At 35.5% G+C, this 15,739-nt stretch overlaps 1 protein-coding gene across 5 annotated transcripts in view; it reads left to right on the forward strand.

Moving 5' to 3' along the window:
• Positions 1-15,739, forward strand: part of SCAPER (S-phase cyclin A associated protein in the ER) — a 539,898-nt gene that overhangs the window by 158,535 nt on the left and 365,624 nt on the right. For all 5 annotated transcript variants that reach the window (XM_036907601.2, XM_036907605.2, XM_036907603.2 and 2 more), the window contains 2 exons: positions 2,654-2,809; positions 6,122-6,264. In XM_036907601.2, coding sequence (XP_036763496.2) covers positions 2,654-2,809; positions 6,122-6,264 — 299 coding nt within the window. The remainder of the gene's footprint in view (positions 1-2,653; positions 2,810-6,121; positions 6,265-15,739) is intronic.

The following is a 15,739-nucleotide window of genomic DNA, read 5'->3' on the forward strand; positions in this document are numbered from 1 at the left end:
TAAGGTTTCTGTTGACTAGTCTGATGATAGCCTGATGTGTTTTCCTTTGCATGTCATCTATTTTCTCTCTCTAGCTGCTTTTAATACTGTGTCTTTATCCATGTTCTTTGGCATTTTAATTATTATACATCTTGGTGTTGTCTTCCTTAGGTTCCTTGTGTTGGGAGATCTGTGCACCTCCATGGCCTGACAGACTGTCTCCTTCCCCAGATTGGAGAAGTTTTCATCAATTTCCTCTTCAAAGACAATTTCTGTTTCTTTTCTCTCGTCTTCTTCTTGTGATGCCCCTGTAATGTGAATATTGTTATGTTTGTATTTTTCAGGTATTTCTCTTTAAATTCTTTCATTCTTAGAAGTCCTTTTTTCTCTCTGTGCCTCATCTTCTTTTTATTCCTGTTCTCTAATTTCTATTTCATTTACCATCTTCTCTTCCTCATCTATTCTGCCTTTTAATCCCTCCATTGTATGTTTCATTTAGGATACTGTGTTTTTCAAAGTTTTTCTCCCTTCCCTGAAATCCTCTCTGAGTTCTTTAATATGTTTCTGTACCTCCATTAGCATGTTTATGATTTTTATTTTGAAATCTTTGTCAGGAAGATCGGTGAGTTCAGTTTCTCTTGGCCCTCTTTCTGGTGTTTGTGAGATTTTGGTTTGTCCAACGTTTCTGATGTTTCATATTTGTAATAATAACTTGGTGCTGGCGGCACACTCTGTTTCCCAGAAGCTCTCCTCTCTGGAACTGCTCAGCCCCTGGAATAATGGCAGGGGTTCCAGACGAGTGGTGCCTGTGCTTACTGGGAGGAAAGAGCTCTTTCCTCCTTCCTGGCTGCAGTGGTTGCCTCTATTCCCAGGGCCAGTGGGCCAGGTGCGCAGGGAGGAGCCTCTATGCTGCACCCTTGTAGCTGCCATAGGCAGGGCTGCCCTCTGGCTGGCTGGTGCAATGGCGGGTATAGCAGTTTTGTGAGCTTGCATGGGGTGGAAGGAGCGAGCATCAGATGCATATCGCAGTGGGGACCCTCAGAGTTGCACTGCCTGTTAGGTTGATGGAGCACCTCAAGCTCCTGAAAGTTCTCATCCTACTGGGCTGAGTGCCCCAGGATGATTTTGTCCACCTGTCCTTTCTTCTGAGTGGCAAGTTCTGTGCAGTCCTCACCCCCTTAGCAGCTCTCTTACTGCTGGAAAGTCTCTCAGACTGCCTGCCTTTCTTTTGTCCCAGAGTGGCCAGTTTTGTTTAGCTGTTCTCCACAAGCAACTGAAATCTCAGTCTCTCCAAGTATTCTTCCCGTCTTAGCTTTCCAACCCCACTAATCTACAGAGCACCATGCAACATAGGTTTGTGCTCCCAGAGCAGATCTCCAGGGCTGGGTGTTCTGTAGTCCTAGGCCTCCACCTGCTTCCAGCTCCATTTTCTCTTCCTCCCACTGTTGACCTGTGGTGGGGGAAGGGCATGGGTCCCACCCAATCGCCACTTTCATGCTTCACCGTTTTCTTTGAGTTTTGCTCTTTGCCCCAGATGTAGGCAATATTTTGCACCCTTCCTTCCTTTTTATCCTTCAGGATTAGTAGTTGTAATTGCTATATTTTCATATTATTTGTTGTTTTGGGTGGAGGTTTCTGTGTCATCTCTCTTGCCACCATCTTTAAGCTCACAGATGGATTTTTTATCCAGCTTTTGCACTCTCCCTCTAAATTTTACTTTATTTATTTGGTCTAAAGTGTTAGGTCCCACTCTTTTTCTTTCATTTTGATTATGCTTAACATACAAGCCCTGATTTAGCACAGATTTTCTTGAACATAATTATTTGTCTTATATTTACAGTGCAGTTTGAAATGTGGTTATATTATTAATCTACTTAAAAAAGTGACCACATTGCATGGAGACTTGTAAATATTTGTTAGGAGTATATTCAAACTTTCTTGTCTGAGATTTATTATGTATCTGTTGATAGGTTTTATTCCAGTCAGCATGGATTCATAGTATCTGTACTTCTGTCAAAGAGAGGCAGGTCCTTGTGTTTGTTTACTTCCCTGTTTTACTTTACCGTTTTTTCTTTAAGATGCCCTCCATCTGGCTTTCAAGAATGAGAAACAACCCCAACTGACTTCTCCCAGCGTTATCATTATTTATACTTTCCCCGCAAAAACTGTGCTGTCTAGCAAAATCTCCCTGTTAATAATCAACATATGTGAAGTTGAGTATATAGTGTATAGTTCAGTACTTTGTACTGAATTGTTACAAATTTGGTATATGTTGAAAAAAAGATTTGTGGTTTAATTTTTGCCCTCTCAAAGTCAATAGAAAAACATACACGTATCTATTTAAATTTTAAATGTAATTGTAATCGCAAATTATAGTGATATGCAGAACTTTATAACTTGGTTTCTATAAAAATCATTTTTTATTAATTTTAAAATACTTCAATATCAGATTTTTAATTATTGCAAATTCTTAATGCCTGGCTGTTTTGTATATACACTGGATTACTATCTATTTTTTGGGGTAAATATTGAAAGAAAAGGCCTGTAAGTCATTCAGTTTTTATTCTATGTGTTACCACTGTTTTGTATTATTATATCAAAACTGTTAAGTTTCTTAATTTATTATGTGCCTTGGAATTACTTTGATTTGAAATTCACTTTCTTTTTATTGTAGGTAAATGAAATTGCCTTCATAAATACCCTTGAAGCCCAGAATAAACGCCATGATGTTTTATCAAAACTGAAGGAATATGAGCAGAGGCTTAATGAGTTACAAGAAGAGCGTCAGCGAAGACAGGAAGAGAAGCAAGCACGCGATGAAGCTGTTCAGGTAGGATTTTATTTGGCAAATTTATTTGGAAGGATTTATTGACCACCTTCCACATTCTAGGCTCAGAGCTGGGTGCTGAGGGTCCAGGAAGGAGTAAGATGTAGTCTCTGTCCTCACAGATATGTGGTTTAGTATAGCTCCGTTTGGAAACATGAAGTCTGATTGCCAAAAGACATTGTGTACTCCTTCAGATAATCAGTGCTTTCTTCAGTAGAATTCAGTTTAGAGTTTGAATCTCTTGTCTCAACCAGATGGAGGACTATATTGGTCTCGACATATTATCCATTCTTTTTTAATTGGGCTGAGCAAGAATATGCTCCTTTCCTTCCACAAAAAAACTGAATTGTGTTTGAACCAGTATGGAATAATTAACTGTTGGTGGGTAGGGAATGTCAGAGAAATTTATCTGGAAGAGGTGACTTAGCTCGGTTTTGGGGGAAATATATGAGTAATGTATATTTTTGAATAGACATCATTGGTTCCTTTTTCTTCATTTTGTACATTTAAACATTTGAAATACAAGCTTAAAATGATGATTCTTGTTTTATAAATTGGAATAATATTGAAGCTTAAAGGAAAGCAGTTCTTTTCTGAAAGTAGTAAGGAATTTTCTATACTCACCAACTCTTTAAAATTATTTTGACCACTCAATAAAACTTTAAAAAAATTTGGAAATGTCCTATAGATTTAATTTTTAATGAAAAATATAAAACCTATCTGCATAAGATTGAGATGTACTGATATTATTGGAAAAACCCACTGGTGATATGTAACATACATAATTAATTTTTTTTTTAAGTACAGTCACTACCAGATATTCAAGGCCCTAATGCTAAGCATTCTGTAAATGCAATAATAGTAAGGACTTACTTAATAAAGAGTTCCAAGGCCCTTCATGTGCTTTCCTTTTACTCTTGAAACATTCCTTTAAACTGTTAAGGGGCAGTTGTGATCCCTGTTTCTTGTAAGTGAAATACTTTGTTAATGTTGGTGTCATAAATTTTCAATTTGCCATTTTTGTTATGTAAGTTATTGGTTAGTTGTAATCTCAACTTCCTTAGTTATTCTGCCTTGTCTTCTCTCCTAATCATTTGAATTGTGGGCATAAAGAAGGTGATTTCAGAATCCTTTTAACATACTGTAAACACATCCCTTACTAAGAAACAAAGTGTGTGTTGGTCCAAGAAGTTTCAGAAGGCTTAAGAGTTAGATATCTAATTCTTTTGTTGTAGGTTTATAATCTCTATATGTAGGTATATAGATTTATGATATTTATTACTCTGTAAAGTTATGCTTCATTTATTTAATAACAGGTGTTTATGCAATGCCTGACCTGTGCAAGATGCTTTTGTGGGATTCAAAGTTTTCTATCTTTAGGAAGCTTAAATGTTAGAAAGGCAAAGACTATCTGAATTTACTAATTTGGCTCATTATCTGTACAGCTATCAGTTGTATTTTCCACTTTTAAAAAAGAGAAACTAAACGACTGGATATTTCTTGAAATCCAGTTATTTTAATTCTACTAGTGCAATGTTGCAGTATTGCTTACATCCATGAAAACATTCAGCAGGTTGAGTTATATTTATGCATAAAACTTGGCTATATAGCACATACCCATAATGTAATTAAATAATGTATTTTATTTAAAAGAACAATTTATAATTAAAAAAAATATCTTCCTAGAACTTTTAGTTTTTTAAAATATGAAATGAAAACTTCTGGTTTAATTCTTTATATTTAATGCCTAAGCCTTTTGTATTTTGTGAAATTTGTGTTTTCTGATGTAATACAGATTTTTTTAGAACTTCAATATATTTGAGTTTCAGAGAAAACTCTTTTTTTAGATATATTTTTTCATAGAAAGTTTTCGGTACCAGATTTCATTGTTTTTAATCTTAAGAGTGTTTGCGATCTTATACAGCTATCCAATTTTCCACATATTGTACTTAGTAATGAGAAATAGTTTTAACCCAGATCATGAATAGAATGCCAGACAGCAAAGAATATATTTGAAATCTGATTGCATTCTTCCAGCAATCTGTAGTCTGTCAGATATGCTCTCCTGAAATCAGTGCATTCCTCAAAAACAAAAAACAAAACTAAATAAAAAATAGGGACCCTTTCAGCTCACTACTTTAAAAGATTATCTTCCCCTGGGTTAGATAGGGCTTGTGGTAGATAAGAAATTATAATTGTGAGCTTAGTTAACTTTTAGGAATATTTGTATCCTCAGTGTTCTCTAAACAGAAACTGCTTCTGTATTTTTTTCCTGCTGTCATTTAGTGAGCATTTACTATGTGCTAAACACTTTATACTTACACTTAACGCTTTACACTAGTACTTACCTGTATTAGTAATTTAGATCTCACAACAAACTGGGGCTCTTTAAGGTGAAATGACTTGCTCAAAGCTGTGTAAGTGGTACTAGAGCCTAGATCAGTGTGTTCCATTAATCATAGAGAGAAGGAGCTGGGGAGAGATTGTGTGAGCTACCTGGGGAATGCAGATGAATTAGGAGAAATACGTTAATACACCTAGTAATATGGTGAAAATCAGTAAAATACTCCTACTAGCTAAAAGACACACGGGACACAGTGTTTCAGAGTACTTTGATGAAGTATCTTCTGCCTTAATGATGATGGTGATAAATAGTTACTGAGAATTTACTTCATGCCAGGCCATGTGGTAATTATTTCACATGTATAATTTCATCTGTTCTTCACAATATCCTAAGACATAAGTACTGTTGTTACTTGTTTTCTGGAAAACTAAGGCACAGATATAATGAGTAGACTAGAATCACCCAGCTAGTAAATAATGGGGTCAGGAAACAAAACCAGGGAACTTACGCAGTGCCCACTCTCACCCATTATGTTCTATTATAATGCTTCTTTCTCTTTGCCACAAGCTTTTCTTCACTTAATTCCCTTATGAATAATTAGATTAGAAACAAAATCAGTTAACTATGCTTTCTTCATCATGTTCTGGTATTTCTAAAACCTTTTTTAAACTCATAGCTTTGGAAGTGTTTAATTAGAAAATGCTTATTAGGTTCTCACAGAATATGAATAACATAGTATCTCCTTAAAATAGCATTTATTTAGAAAATTATGTGTAACACTGATAAATGACATATGAAAACCAGATATCATTGATACTTTATTTTTGTTTAATTTCTGAGAAGTATACATAGTGGCAAACCAGGGATCTACTTGGCTTAGATAAATAAGCTTATGGTCAAAGCTATGTCAGCTTTAGTAAGTTTTGTTTTACATGTAATTGTAACATCTTTTAAAATATTTCTGATGTTAGGAACGCAAGAGAGCTCTAGAGGCAGAAAGACAGGCCCGTGTAGAAGAATTATTAATGAAGAGGAAAGAACAAGAAGCCCGAATTGAACAACAGAGGCAAGAAAAGGAGAAGGCCCGTGAGGATGCAGCCCGGGAAAGAGCCAGGTACCTCACTGGCTCTGTTGATTTTGATCCAGATGAATATTTTGCAGTGAATGAATACTCAAATCAAGCCTTAAAATAAAGCCGTTTGCTGTCATGTAGATTTTTAAGAAATAGTTACAAATACAGAGATGTACTAAATTTCAATTTCCAGGAATTATGACATTTTATGCAAAATGGAAATCTGAAAATTTCTGTTGAATGGGAAAAGTAGCATTTGATTCTGACTAGCTTAAGCAAAGGAATTTTTAGAAAAATACTGGTAGCATAAGTGATAGGAGGTTATAGGACCAGGTCTGGAAATGGTCAAGCCTCAAAGGCTAGTCCTAAGAGCCACAGCACTGGTATTTTGATGGAAACAGTCTGGTCAGCATGTTGCTACTGTATGATAAGTGACTTTCAGCCATCTGTACCTTTTAAAAATCACTTGTTTTAGATTCAGAAACATAGGAAGAAACATTTAAGAAAAAAGCCAAGCCTAAAACCCTTTTGGTAGGTCCCTTACTGACATGTGATATTTTCTGACCTCTTAGTTGTGGCAAATTTGGTGGGTGTGAAAAGATAGCTCTTTGTTTTAATTTGCTTTTCTACTTATCCATGATTAGTAATAAGGCTGAGCAACTTATCTCATTCTTATTAGTTACTCAGGTTTTTTTCATGTAAAGTGCCTATTCAAATTTTTTGTCCATTTTTCTACTGGGATCATTTTTTTTGATGTTTAGGAATTATCTTTACTGGATACTAATTTTTTGTCACATACATATATTGCAAATATTTCTTGTAGATTGTGGCTTGCCTTTTCACTGTCTTCGTGATGTCTTTGATTAACATTCTTGATTGTAGTGTGGTAAAACTTGAACACATTATTTGATTTGTGCTTTTTGGTCTTGTTTATGAAATCCTTTTCTGTTCTGAATCATAAGCAGTTCTTCAAAATGTAGTTTTTCTATAATAATAAAGTCTTTATGTACTTATAATCGGTTTTACCATACTGTTGAGTTAGGAATCCAGTTTCATGTTTTTTTTCATGTGGATACCATGTTATTCTAATATACTTTATTGGAAAAGCAATTTTTTCCTTACAAAGGTTTCTAACATAAATCAAGTTTCCATGTATTCATCGTCTATCTGTGGGTTCTATCTTCTGGTCCAGTGTCACTTTTCTATCCTCTGCCTTAATTATCAAAGGTTTATAACGAATCTTGGTGTCTGTTACTGTTCCTCACTTTATTTTTTATTAGGACTCTCTTGGCCTTTTCACATTTCTTAATCAACTTGCTTAATTCTATATTAAAAAAGAAACTTTGGAAATTTCGATTGGCATGGCATTATATATGTGAATTAATGGGGAATGTTTTTTTATTCACAGCAATACAACTCCTTTCAGGTTCCTGGATTGTTTCCAATGCGTGTGTGTTTGGGGGAGGGGGTCTTCCCACACATAATACCAAGCAATTCTCGAACACCAACAGGGTGTCTGCAATTCTACTCAATTCTGCTGTGCTGCTGTCTGCCTGGAGACAGCACCAGATTCCCCAGGTTAAGGGTTCCATTCTACAAGATTGCCTTCCACCCTCCACTCCAGACGCAAGCCCCAGGCAGTTTCCTGTGCTTCTCACCAAGCAGCTGCAGAGTGGAGGTTCCAACGACCTCCCCCTTAGGTTCGATTAATTTGCTAGAGGTTCATAGAACTCAGAAAAACATGTTTACCTGTTTAATAAAGGACACCATAAAGGACACGAGTTAACAGCCAGATGAAGAGAGACATAGGACAAGGTCCCAAACAAAAGACCTTCTATACTTGTTGTAACTCTGGTGCGTGTGGGGGGGAATTAGGGGGAATCCTGGGGCAAAATACCTTTGAAACCAAAATCAGTCAAAGGGAGAAATAAAGTAAGAGAAACCCATTTATTTCTTACAAGCAGTTGTCCACTTCTGCTCTCCAATGTCTCTCCCGACCCAGCTGCAGAAGAGAGGACCCCACCCAACCTCGCCAGTCCAGATATGCCCTCACTTGCCCTTGTAATTACCTGTTGATATAGAGGTGGACTACTTCTCTCCACCCCTTGGAAACACCTATTGATATGGAGATGCAATTAGGCCAGGCAAAAGATTCTGGAAATGCTGCAGTTTTACCCACACTTGTGCAGCTTGGTGCCTGGATCCATTGCACATGGATGCATTTTGTTTCCCCAAGTGTGGAAGCTCTCTCCAACAGAGAAGCAGGATGCAAGAGAGATAGACTCTTTTCATGGTTTTTTTTTTGAAGGCTTCATTGCATAGTCATGATTGACTAAATTATTGGCAACTGACTGATTCAGCCTCCAGCCCTGCCCTTGGATGGTGTCCAAAAGTATCTCATTAACATGATAAGACACCCATTTCACCTTTAAGGCTCTGAAGTGTTTTTAGGAGCTGTGGATGAAAACCAAATATACCTGGGAAATACATATTTGGTCATCTGAATGATCAAATATGTATTTCTTACTATATGTCAGGGAGATTAATATTTTTGAAATACAGTCTTCCAGTTTGTGAACATGCTACTAATTGTTTTTCCTACTTATTTAGGCCTTGAAAAATGTCTTTGCATAGTTTTATATCTGTAACTCTAGGGAGAGGAAATCCCAGGACAAAATACCTCTAAAACAAATCCAAGGGAGAAATAAAGTTTAAAATCTGTTCATTGCTTACAAACTGCAGTCCGGGCCATCTCTCTTTCCTGCTGCAGCAGAAGCAAAACCAGCCCTCCCCCTCACCTCAGTTTCAGATCAGCCCTCAATTGCCCAGGTAATTATCCATTGATATGTAGATGAACTTCTCTCCACCCCTGAGGAACACCTGTTGACATGAAGATGCACTAAAGCCAGGCAAGATATTCTGGAAATATTACAATTTTACCCACAATATCTTTTTTCTATAAACAGCTTTGGACATATTTTTTTAATGTGGTGATGTTGGGGGGAAGTCAGTTCAGAGACAGGGAAGTTAGAGTACAAGGTGAGTTAAGAATTTATTAAAGTAAGAGTGCCAGGGAATGACAGGACAGAATGATGAAGGAAGTTCATTGAACTGCTCCTTAGCATGGGGCACATCCCCTGCTATCTCCTTAAGCCAGTATCGCCAGACATCCAGTGTCCACTTGGATCTGCACAGCCTGGGTACTAAGTTCCTACCACCCCAGGATTTGGGGGAGCTGCAGAGCACTGGATGGAGTGAGATTATGTTCTGTGAACTTCCCCAGAGGCAAAGAAAGGAGACTTTTAGGCAGGCTACTGAAGAGCACGACTATAAGCTGCAATTCAGTCCAGATCACCCAGGCAACAGTAATTTGCAAGCCCAGATCTGAGCTCTTAGCAGCCCCTCCTTACTTACCTGAAATAGGACAGAGAGAGTGAAGGTCTGATCCGAAATCCAGAGGATTAGATTGAAAAAGCAAAGTAACAAAGACACCACTGGAAAAGTGCAGAGACAAAATGTTATAAATTGAGCAGTGAGAGGTTTATTTAAAGCAAAAAAGGTACACACTCAGAGAAAGGGAAGTGTGGGCTACCTCAGAGAAGAGGCGTTCCTAAGGTTTTAGGGTCTGGGGTTTTGTAGGCCAGTTTAGGATTTTCAAATGGCTAGGTGTGTGGATTTAAGTGGTCCCAGAATGTGGACTTAAGTGGTCCCAGAATGTTCATCCTTGATGAGTCATTAAATCTTTTCTTATTAGTTCTCCAGGTAATTCTGCAAAATTAACATAAGAAATTTACTGCTGATTTCTTCCCAGAAGAGCAGCTTCTTTGTCTGGGGGCATATCAATTAAGACCACTCGCCCTGCTCCCAGGGTGGACCAAGTTATTGCTTGTTTGCTAAACCGTATGTTAAGAATCTTCTTAACTTCCTGGGTTTTTTAAAAATGCAATTTTGACTTTAAGGTGGAATCTTCCTGTCTTTATTATGCTGTTTATAGCTGGGCCTTTTAGCACGATAAAGTAAATTTTACAATGGCCTGATCTAATTGACACAGTGAAGACATAGGTTATGCTGAGACACTTCTCTATATGGGGAATATTCAAACATTCAAGGCCAAGTTGCTCCTGACCTTTTGAGATTTAACTGATTAACTGATTAACTCTGAGTCTTTTCTGGCTTTCTAGTTTTAACTGGTTAATTGAGTCATTTCTAGTAGCTTTACTGACCTTAATCTCCTTCCACCCCACTCATATCTATTTTCCTGCCTAACAGTAAGATATATGTAAAGTTTGCCATTTTTAACCATTTCTAATATTATCATTAAGTACATTCACATTGTTGTGCTATGATCATATCATTCATACCCAGAATTTTTTCTCTTGAGAAACTGAACTCTGTAGCCATTAAGCAATGACATCACATTTCCCCTTCCCTCCCAGCCCCTGGCAACTACCATTCTATTGTACTATGAATTTGACTACTTTTGATACCTCATATAAGTGGGATCATGCTCTATTTGTTTTTTGTGACTGGCTTATTTTATTTACCACAATGTGTATTTAAGCTTTGTCCATGTAACATGTGTCAGGATTTCCTTCCTTTTTAAGGCTGAATAATATTCTGTTGTATGTATATGCTACTTTTTCTGTATCCATTCATCTGTCAGTGGATACTTGCATAGCTTCCATCTTTTGGCTATTGTGAATAATGCTTCTTTAAACATGGGTGTACCAATATCTGCTCAAGTCCCTGCTTTTAAATCTTTTAGATATACAAATAGATAATATGATAAATTTATTTGTAATTTTTTGAGGAACACCATACTTCTTTTCACAGGGATGCTGCTCTATTTTGCATCCCTACCAGCAGTGCATAACAGTCCTAGTTTCTCCATGTTTGCTCCATGTTTTTTTTGCTAGTTTTTTCTTTCTTTTTATAATAGCCATTCTAGTGGGAATAAAGTGGCATCTTACTGAATTGTTTTAATCTGCATTTCCCTGATGATTAGTGGTGCTGAGCATCTTTTCTTGTACATATTGGCCATTTGGTATATCACCATTGGAGAAATACCTATTTAAATCCTTTGTCCATTTTTAATTGGGCTTTTTTTTTTTTTGTGAGGGCATCTCTCATATTTATTGATCAAATAGTTGTTAACAACAATAAAATTCTGTATAGGGGGGTCAATACTCAGTGCACAATCATTAATCCACCCCAAGCCTAATTTTCGTCAGTCTCCAATCTTCTGATGCATAACGAACAAGTTCTTACATGGAGTACAAATTCTTACATAGTGAATAAGTTACATGGTGAACATTACAAGGGCAGTCATCACAGAAGCTTTCGGTTTTGTTCATGCATTATGAACTATAAACAGTCAGTTCAAATATGAATATTCATTTGATTTTAAAACTTGATTTATATGTGGATACCACATTTCTCTCTTTATTATTATTATTTTTAATAAAATGCTGAAGTGGTAGGTAGATACGAGATAAAGGTAGAAAACAGAGTTTAGTGTTGTAAGAGAGCAAATGTAGATGATCAGGTGTGTGCCTGTAGACTGTGTGTTAATCCAAGCTAGACGAGGGCAATAAACATCCATGTATGCAGAAGATTTCTCTCAGAACATGAGGGGGGAGGTTCTAAGCCTCACCTCTGCTGATCCTAATTGGGCTTTTTTTAATTGAGTTGTAGAAGTTTCTTTATATGGTTTGAATATTGACATTTATCACATACTTGATTTGCAGGTATTTTCTCCTATTCTGTGAATTGCCTTTTCACTCTGCTGCTGGTGCAAACAATTTTTATATTTTGGTATAGTTCAAATTTATCTATTTTCTCATTTGTTGCCTTTACTTATGGTATGATATGTAAGAAATCATTGCCAGACCCAATATAGTGAAGCTTTCTCATGTTTTCTCTGAGAGTTTTAGTTTTAGTTCTTATGTTTACATCTTGGTTCCTTTTTGAGATAATTTTTATAAATGGATAAGGGTCCAACTTCTCTTTTTTGCATGTGAATATCCAATTTCCCAGTGTATTTGTTGACAAGACAGTTCTTTCTCCATTCAGTGATCATGGTACCCTTGTCAAAATTCATTTTGGCTATATATGTGAGAGTTTGTTTCTTGGCTTTTTGTTCCATTCTGTTGGTCTGTATATATCTCTTTAAGCCAGTACCACACTATTTTGATTACTGTAGCTTTGTAGTAAGTTTTGAAATCAGGAATCTTCTAGCTTTGTTATTCTTTTCACAATTGTTTTTGCTATTCAGGGTTCCTTGAGATTCTATGTGAATTTTAGGTTGGTTTTTTTCCATTTTTGCAGAAGAAATCTTTTGAGATTTTGATAGAAATGCCATGAATCTGTGGCTCACGTTCGGTGGTATTGACATATTAACAATACTGTCTTCCAATTCATTTCATTTTTTTGTATCTTTTTCCGTTTCTTTCAGAACAGCTTTGTAGTTTTAAATTTATAGGTCTTTTGTCTCCCTAGTTAAATATTTCTAATTATTTTGTTTTTGACACATTTTATGAAATTTATTTTTTAGTTATTATTTTCTATTTGTTATGCTATTATAAATAGAATCTCTTAAACTTTTTTTGAACCTGTATATTGCTGGTGTTTAGAAATGCCATTGATTTATTTCTAGGAATTTTGATAAGTTCTGTTGAAGATATTCTTTGTTAGTTTAATGAAACTGCCTTTTTTTCTTAGGTTATGAATTGTTTTATATCATGAATCATAATTCAGTTTTATCAACTTGTGTTCTTATGTGGAAATAATCATATAAAATTTTTCCTTTATTCTAGTAATGTATATTAATTACTTTTTAAAGTTCAGGCAAGCTTATATTCCTGGGAAAAACCCAACTTTGTGTTTATGTATTTTTGGAATTTACTTATGTAAATCATCACCAGAGTTGGCTAACTAATTATTAAAGGTTTAAACCTGGAGCGTGACATAACCATATACTTTTACAATCAATAAATACACAAACTGTAGAGAAATAATACCCAAATGAATAGATCTACAGCTTTGTGAATAATCACCCATACCCATATAACTACCAACCTGGTCAAGGTATGGAACATTCCTAGAACACCAAGGCTCCCCATGTGCCTTCCAAGTCACTATGCTTTCTTCCACCTCAGCAGTAATCACAACTCATATTTCTAACACCATAGCCTGGTTATTGGGTTTATGCCTAGGAATGGAATTTCTGGTCCATAGGGTATGCACATGTTCAGCTTTAGTAGACACTGCCAAAGTGTTTAGCAAAATAGTTGTACCAATTTTTATTCCTCCTAGCATTTCAAGTATTCTAGACACTCTTGCCTAAAATTGGAATTGACAGTCTTTAAGAATTTTTTTTCACTACTTCATTGCGATATAATTGACATACTAAAATATTGCATGTATTAAACTGAATATTTCATGAGTTTTCACATTTGTAATCCCTGTGAAACCACCATCATAGTCAAGGTAATGAACATATCCAACATTTGCAAAATTTTCTCATGCTGCTTGATAATGCATCTTTCCTTTCCTTCACCCTCATCCCCGGGCAGCCACTGATTTACTTTCTGTTTTATCTTTTGCTTGTTCATCATTATTATTTTGGGAATTGTTGTGTGTACCTTTTTTTCTATTGCTGAGTAGTATTTGTATATATACACCACAAATTATTACCCTTTTCCCTTATTGATAAGATATTGAGGTTACTTCTAGTTTTTGGGCTATTACTGGTAAAGCTGCTATGAGTATTTGCATATGTGTCATTGTGTGGACATAAGGTTTCCTTTCTCTTGGGTTAATAGCTAGGAGACTAGTAGCTGGGTCATAGAGTAGATGTATGTTTAGCTTTTCAAGAAACTACAGAATGTTTTCCAAAAGTAGTTAATACCGTTTTACAAACCCACCAGTACTGAACGAATCAGTTTCTTCAATCTCTTGACTGCATTTGCTGGATCAGTTTTTTAAATACATGTTTTTCTAGTGGGTGTATAGTGCTATGTCATTGTGATACTAATTTGCATTTCTCTGGTGACTAATGTTGTTGAGCATCTTTTCATGTGCTTATTAGCCATTCGTATATTTTGTTTGGTGAAATACCTACTCACAACTTCTGCTCATTTTTCAAGTGAGTCATATTGTTATTATTAAGTTATAAAAGGTTCTTTCATATTCTGGATGCCCATCCTTTTCAGGTATATAACCTGCAGTCTGTGGCTTATCTTTTCATTTTCTTAATAGTGTCATTTGCAGAACAAAGGTTTTAATTTTGAGAACTACAGTATATCAAAATTTAATTTTATGTATAATGCTTTTAGTGTCATATCTAAGAAATCTCGCCTTATCCAAAATCACAAAGATTTTTCCTGTGTTTTTTCAAGAAGTGTTTCATTTTGTCACTTACATTTAGGTCTATAATTCTTATTGTTTACTTTTATATATGGTATGAGACAAAGACCTAAGTATGTTTGTTTGCACATATATATGCATTTATCACAGTACTACTTGTTGAAAAGACTGTCCTTTCAGCATTGAGCTGCCTTGCCACTTGTTCAAGATCAATTAATCATAGATAGAGGGGTTTATTTCTGGACTATCTGTCCTATTGATACATGTATGTTCTTATACCAGTACCAGATTTTTAAAATTATTGTAGCTTTATAGTAAGTTTTGACATCAAATAATATAAGTTCTCTGACTTTGTTGTACTCTTTCAAAATTGCATTTCCATGAAGCTTTTTAAGTATGCTTGCTAGTTTCTAAAAAAAAGAGCTTGCAGGGATATTGATAGGATTTGCATTGAATCTATAATATATAGGTCATTGTAGGGAGAATCTTTAGATCTTGTCATCTTTACAAAATTGTGTATTATCCATGAACATGGTGTGTGTCTCTTTTTTTAATACCTAATTTCTCTCAACAATGTTCTGTAGTTTACAGCATATAAACTTGAACTTCTTTTCTTAAATTTATTCCTAACTACTGTTTCAGAAGCCATGGAATGGCTTTCGAAGTGAATGGAATAATTTTATTTCATTTTTGGTAGTATTTGTTGCTAGTATACAAATCCCATCAGGTTTTATATATTTCATTCTGTAACCTCATTTATTATGACCTTGCTTAATTAACTTTCTTAATAGTTTAGGTAGTGTTTTCCTTTTTTGTTGTCATTCCTTAGGATATTTTCCGTAAAGGCTCACATCATCAGCAAATTAGGATTTTTCACTTCTTGCTTTCCAATATGCATGCTTTTAATTTCTTGATCTTGCCCTATCTCATTGGTTAAATCCTCTAGTATAATGTTAATAAAAGTTGTCATGTTGTGTATCCTTATTTTGCTGTCCATCTTAGGGGGAAAGCATTCAGTCTTTCTCTGTTACTTATGGCATTAGTTGTAGGTTTTTTATAAATCCCCATGATCATTACCAAGTTAAAGAAGTTCTCTTCCATTTCTAGTTTGGTGAAAGATTTTAACATGAATGGACTTTGAATTTGGTTA

Source organism: Manis pentadactyla, chromosome 11 (genome assembly GCF_030020395.1).
Source record: "Manis pentadactyla isolate mManPen7 chromosome 11, mManPen7.hap1, whole genome shotgun sequence".
Lineage (NCBI taxonomy): Eukaryota > Metazoa > Chordata > Mammalia > Pholidota > Manidae > Manis > Manis pentadactyla.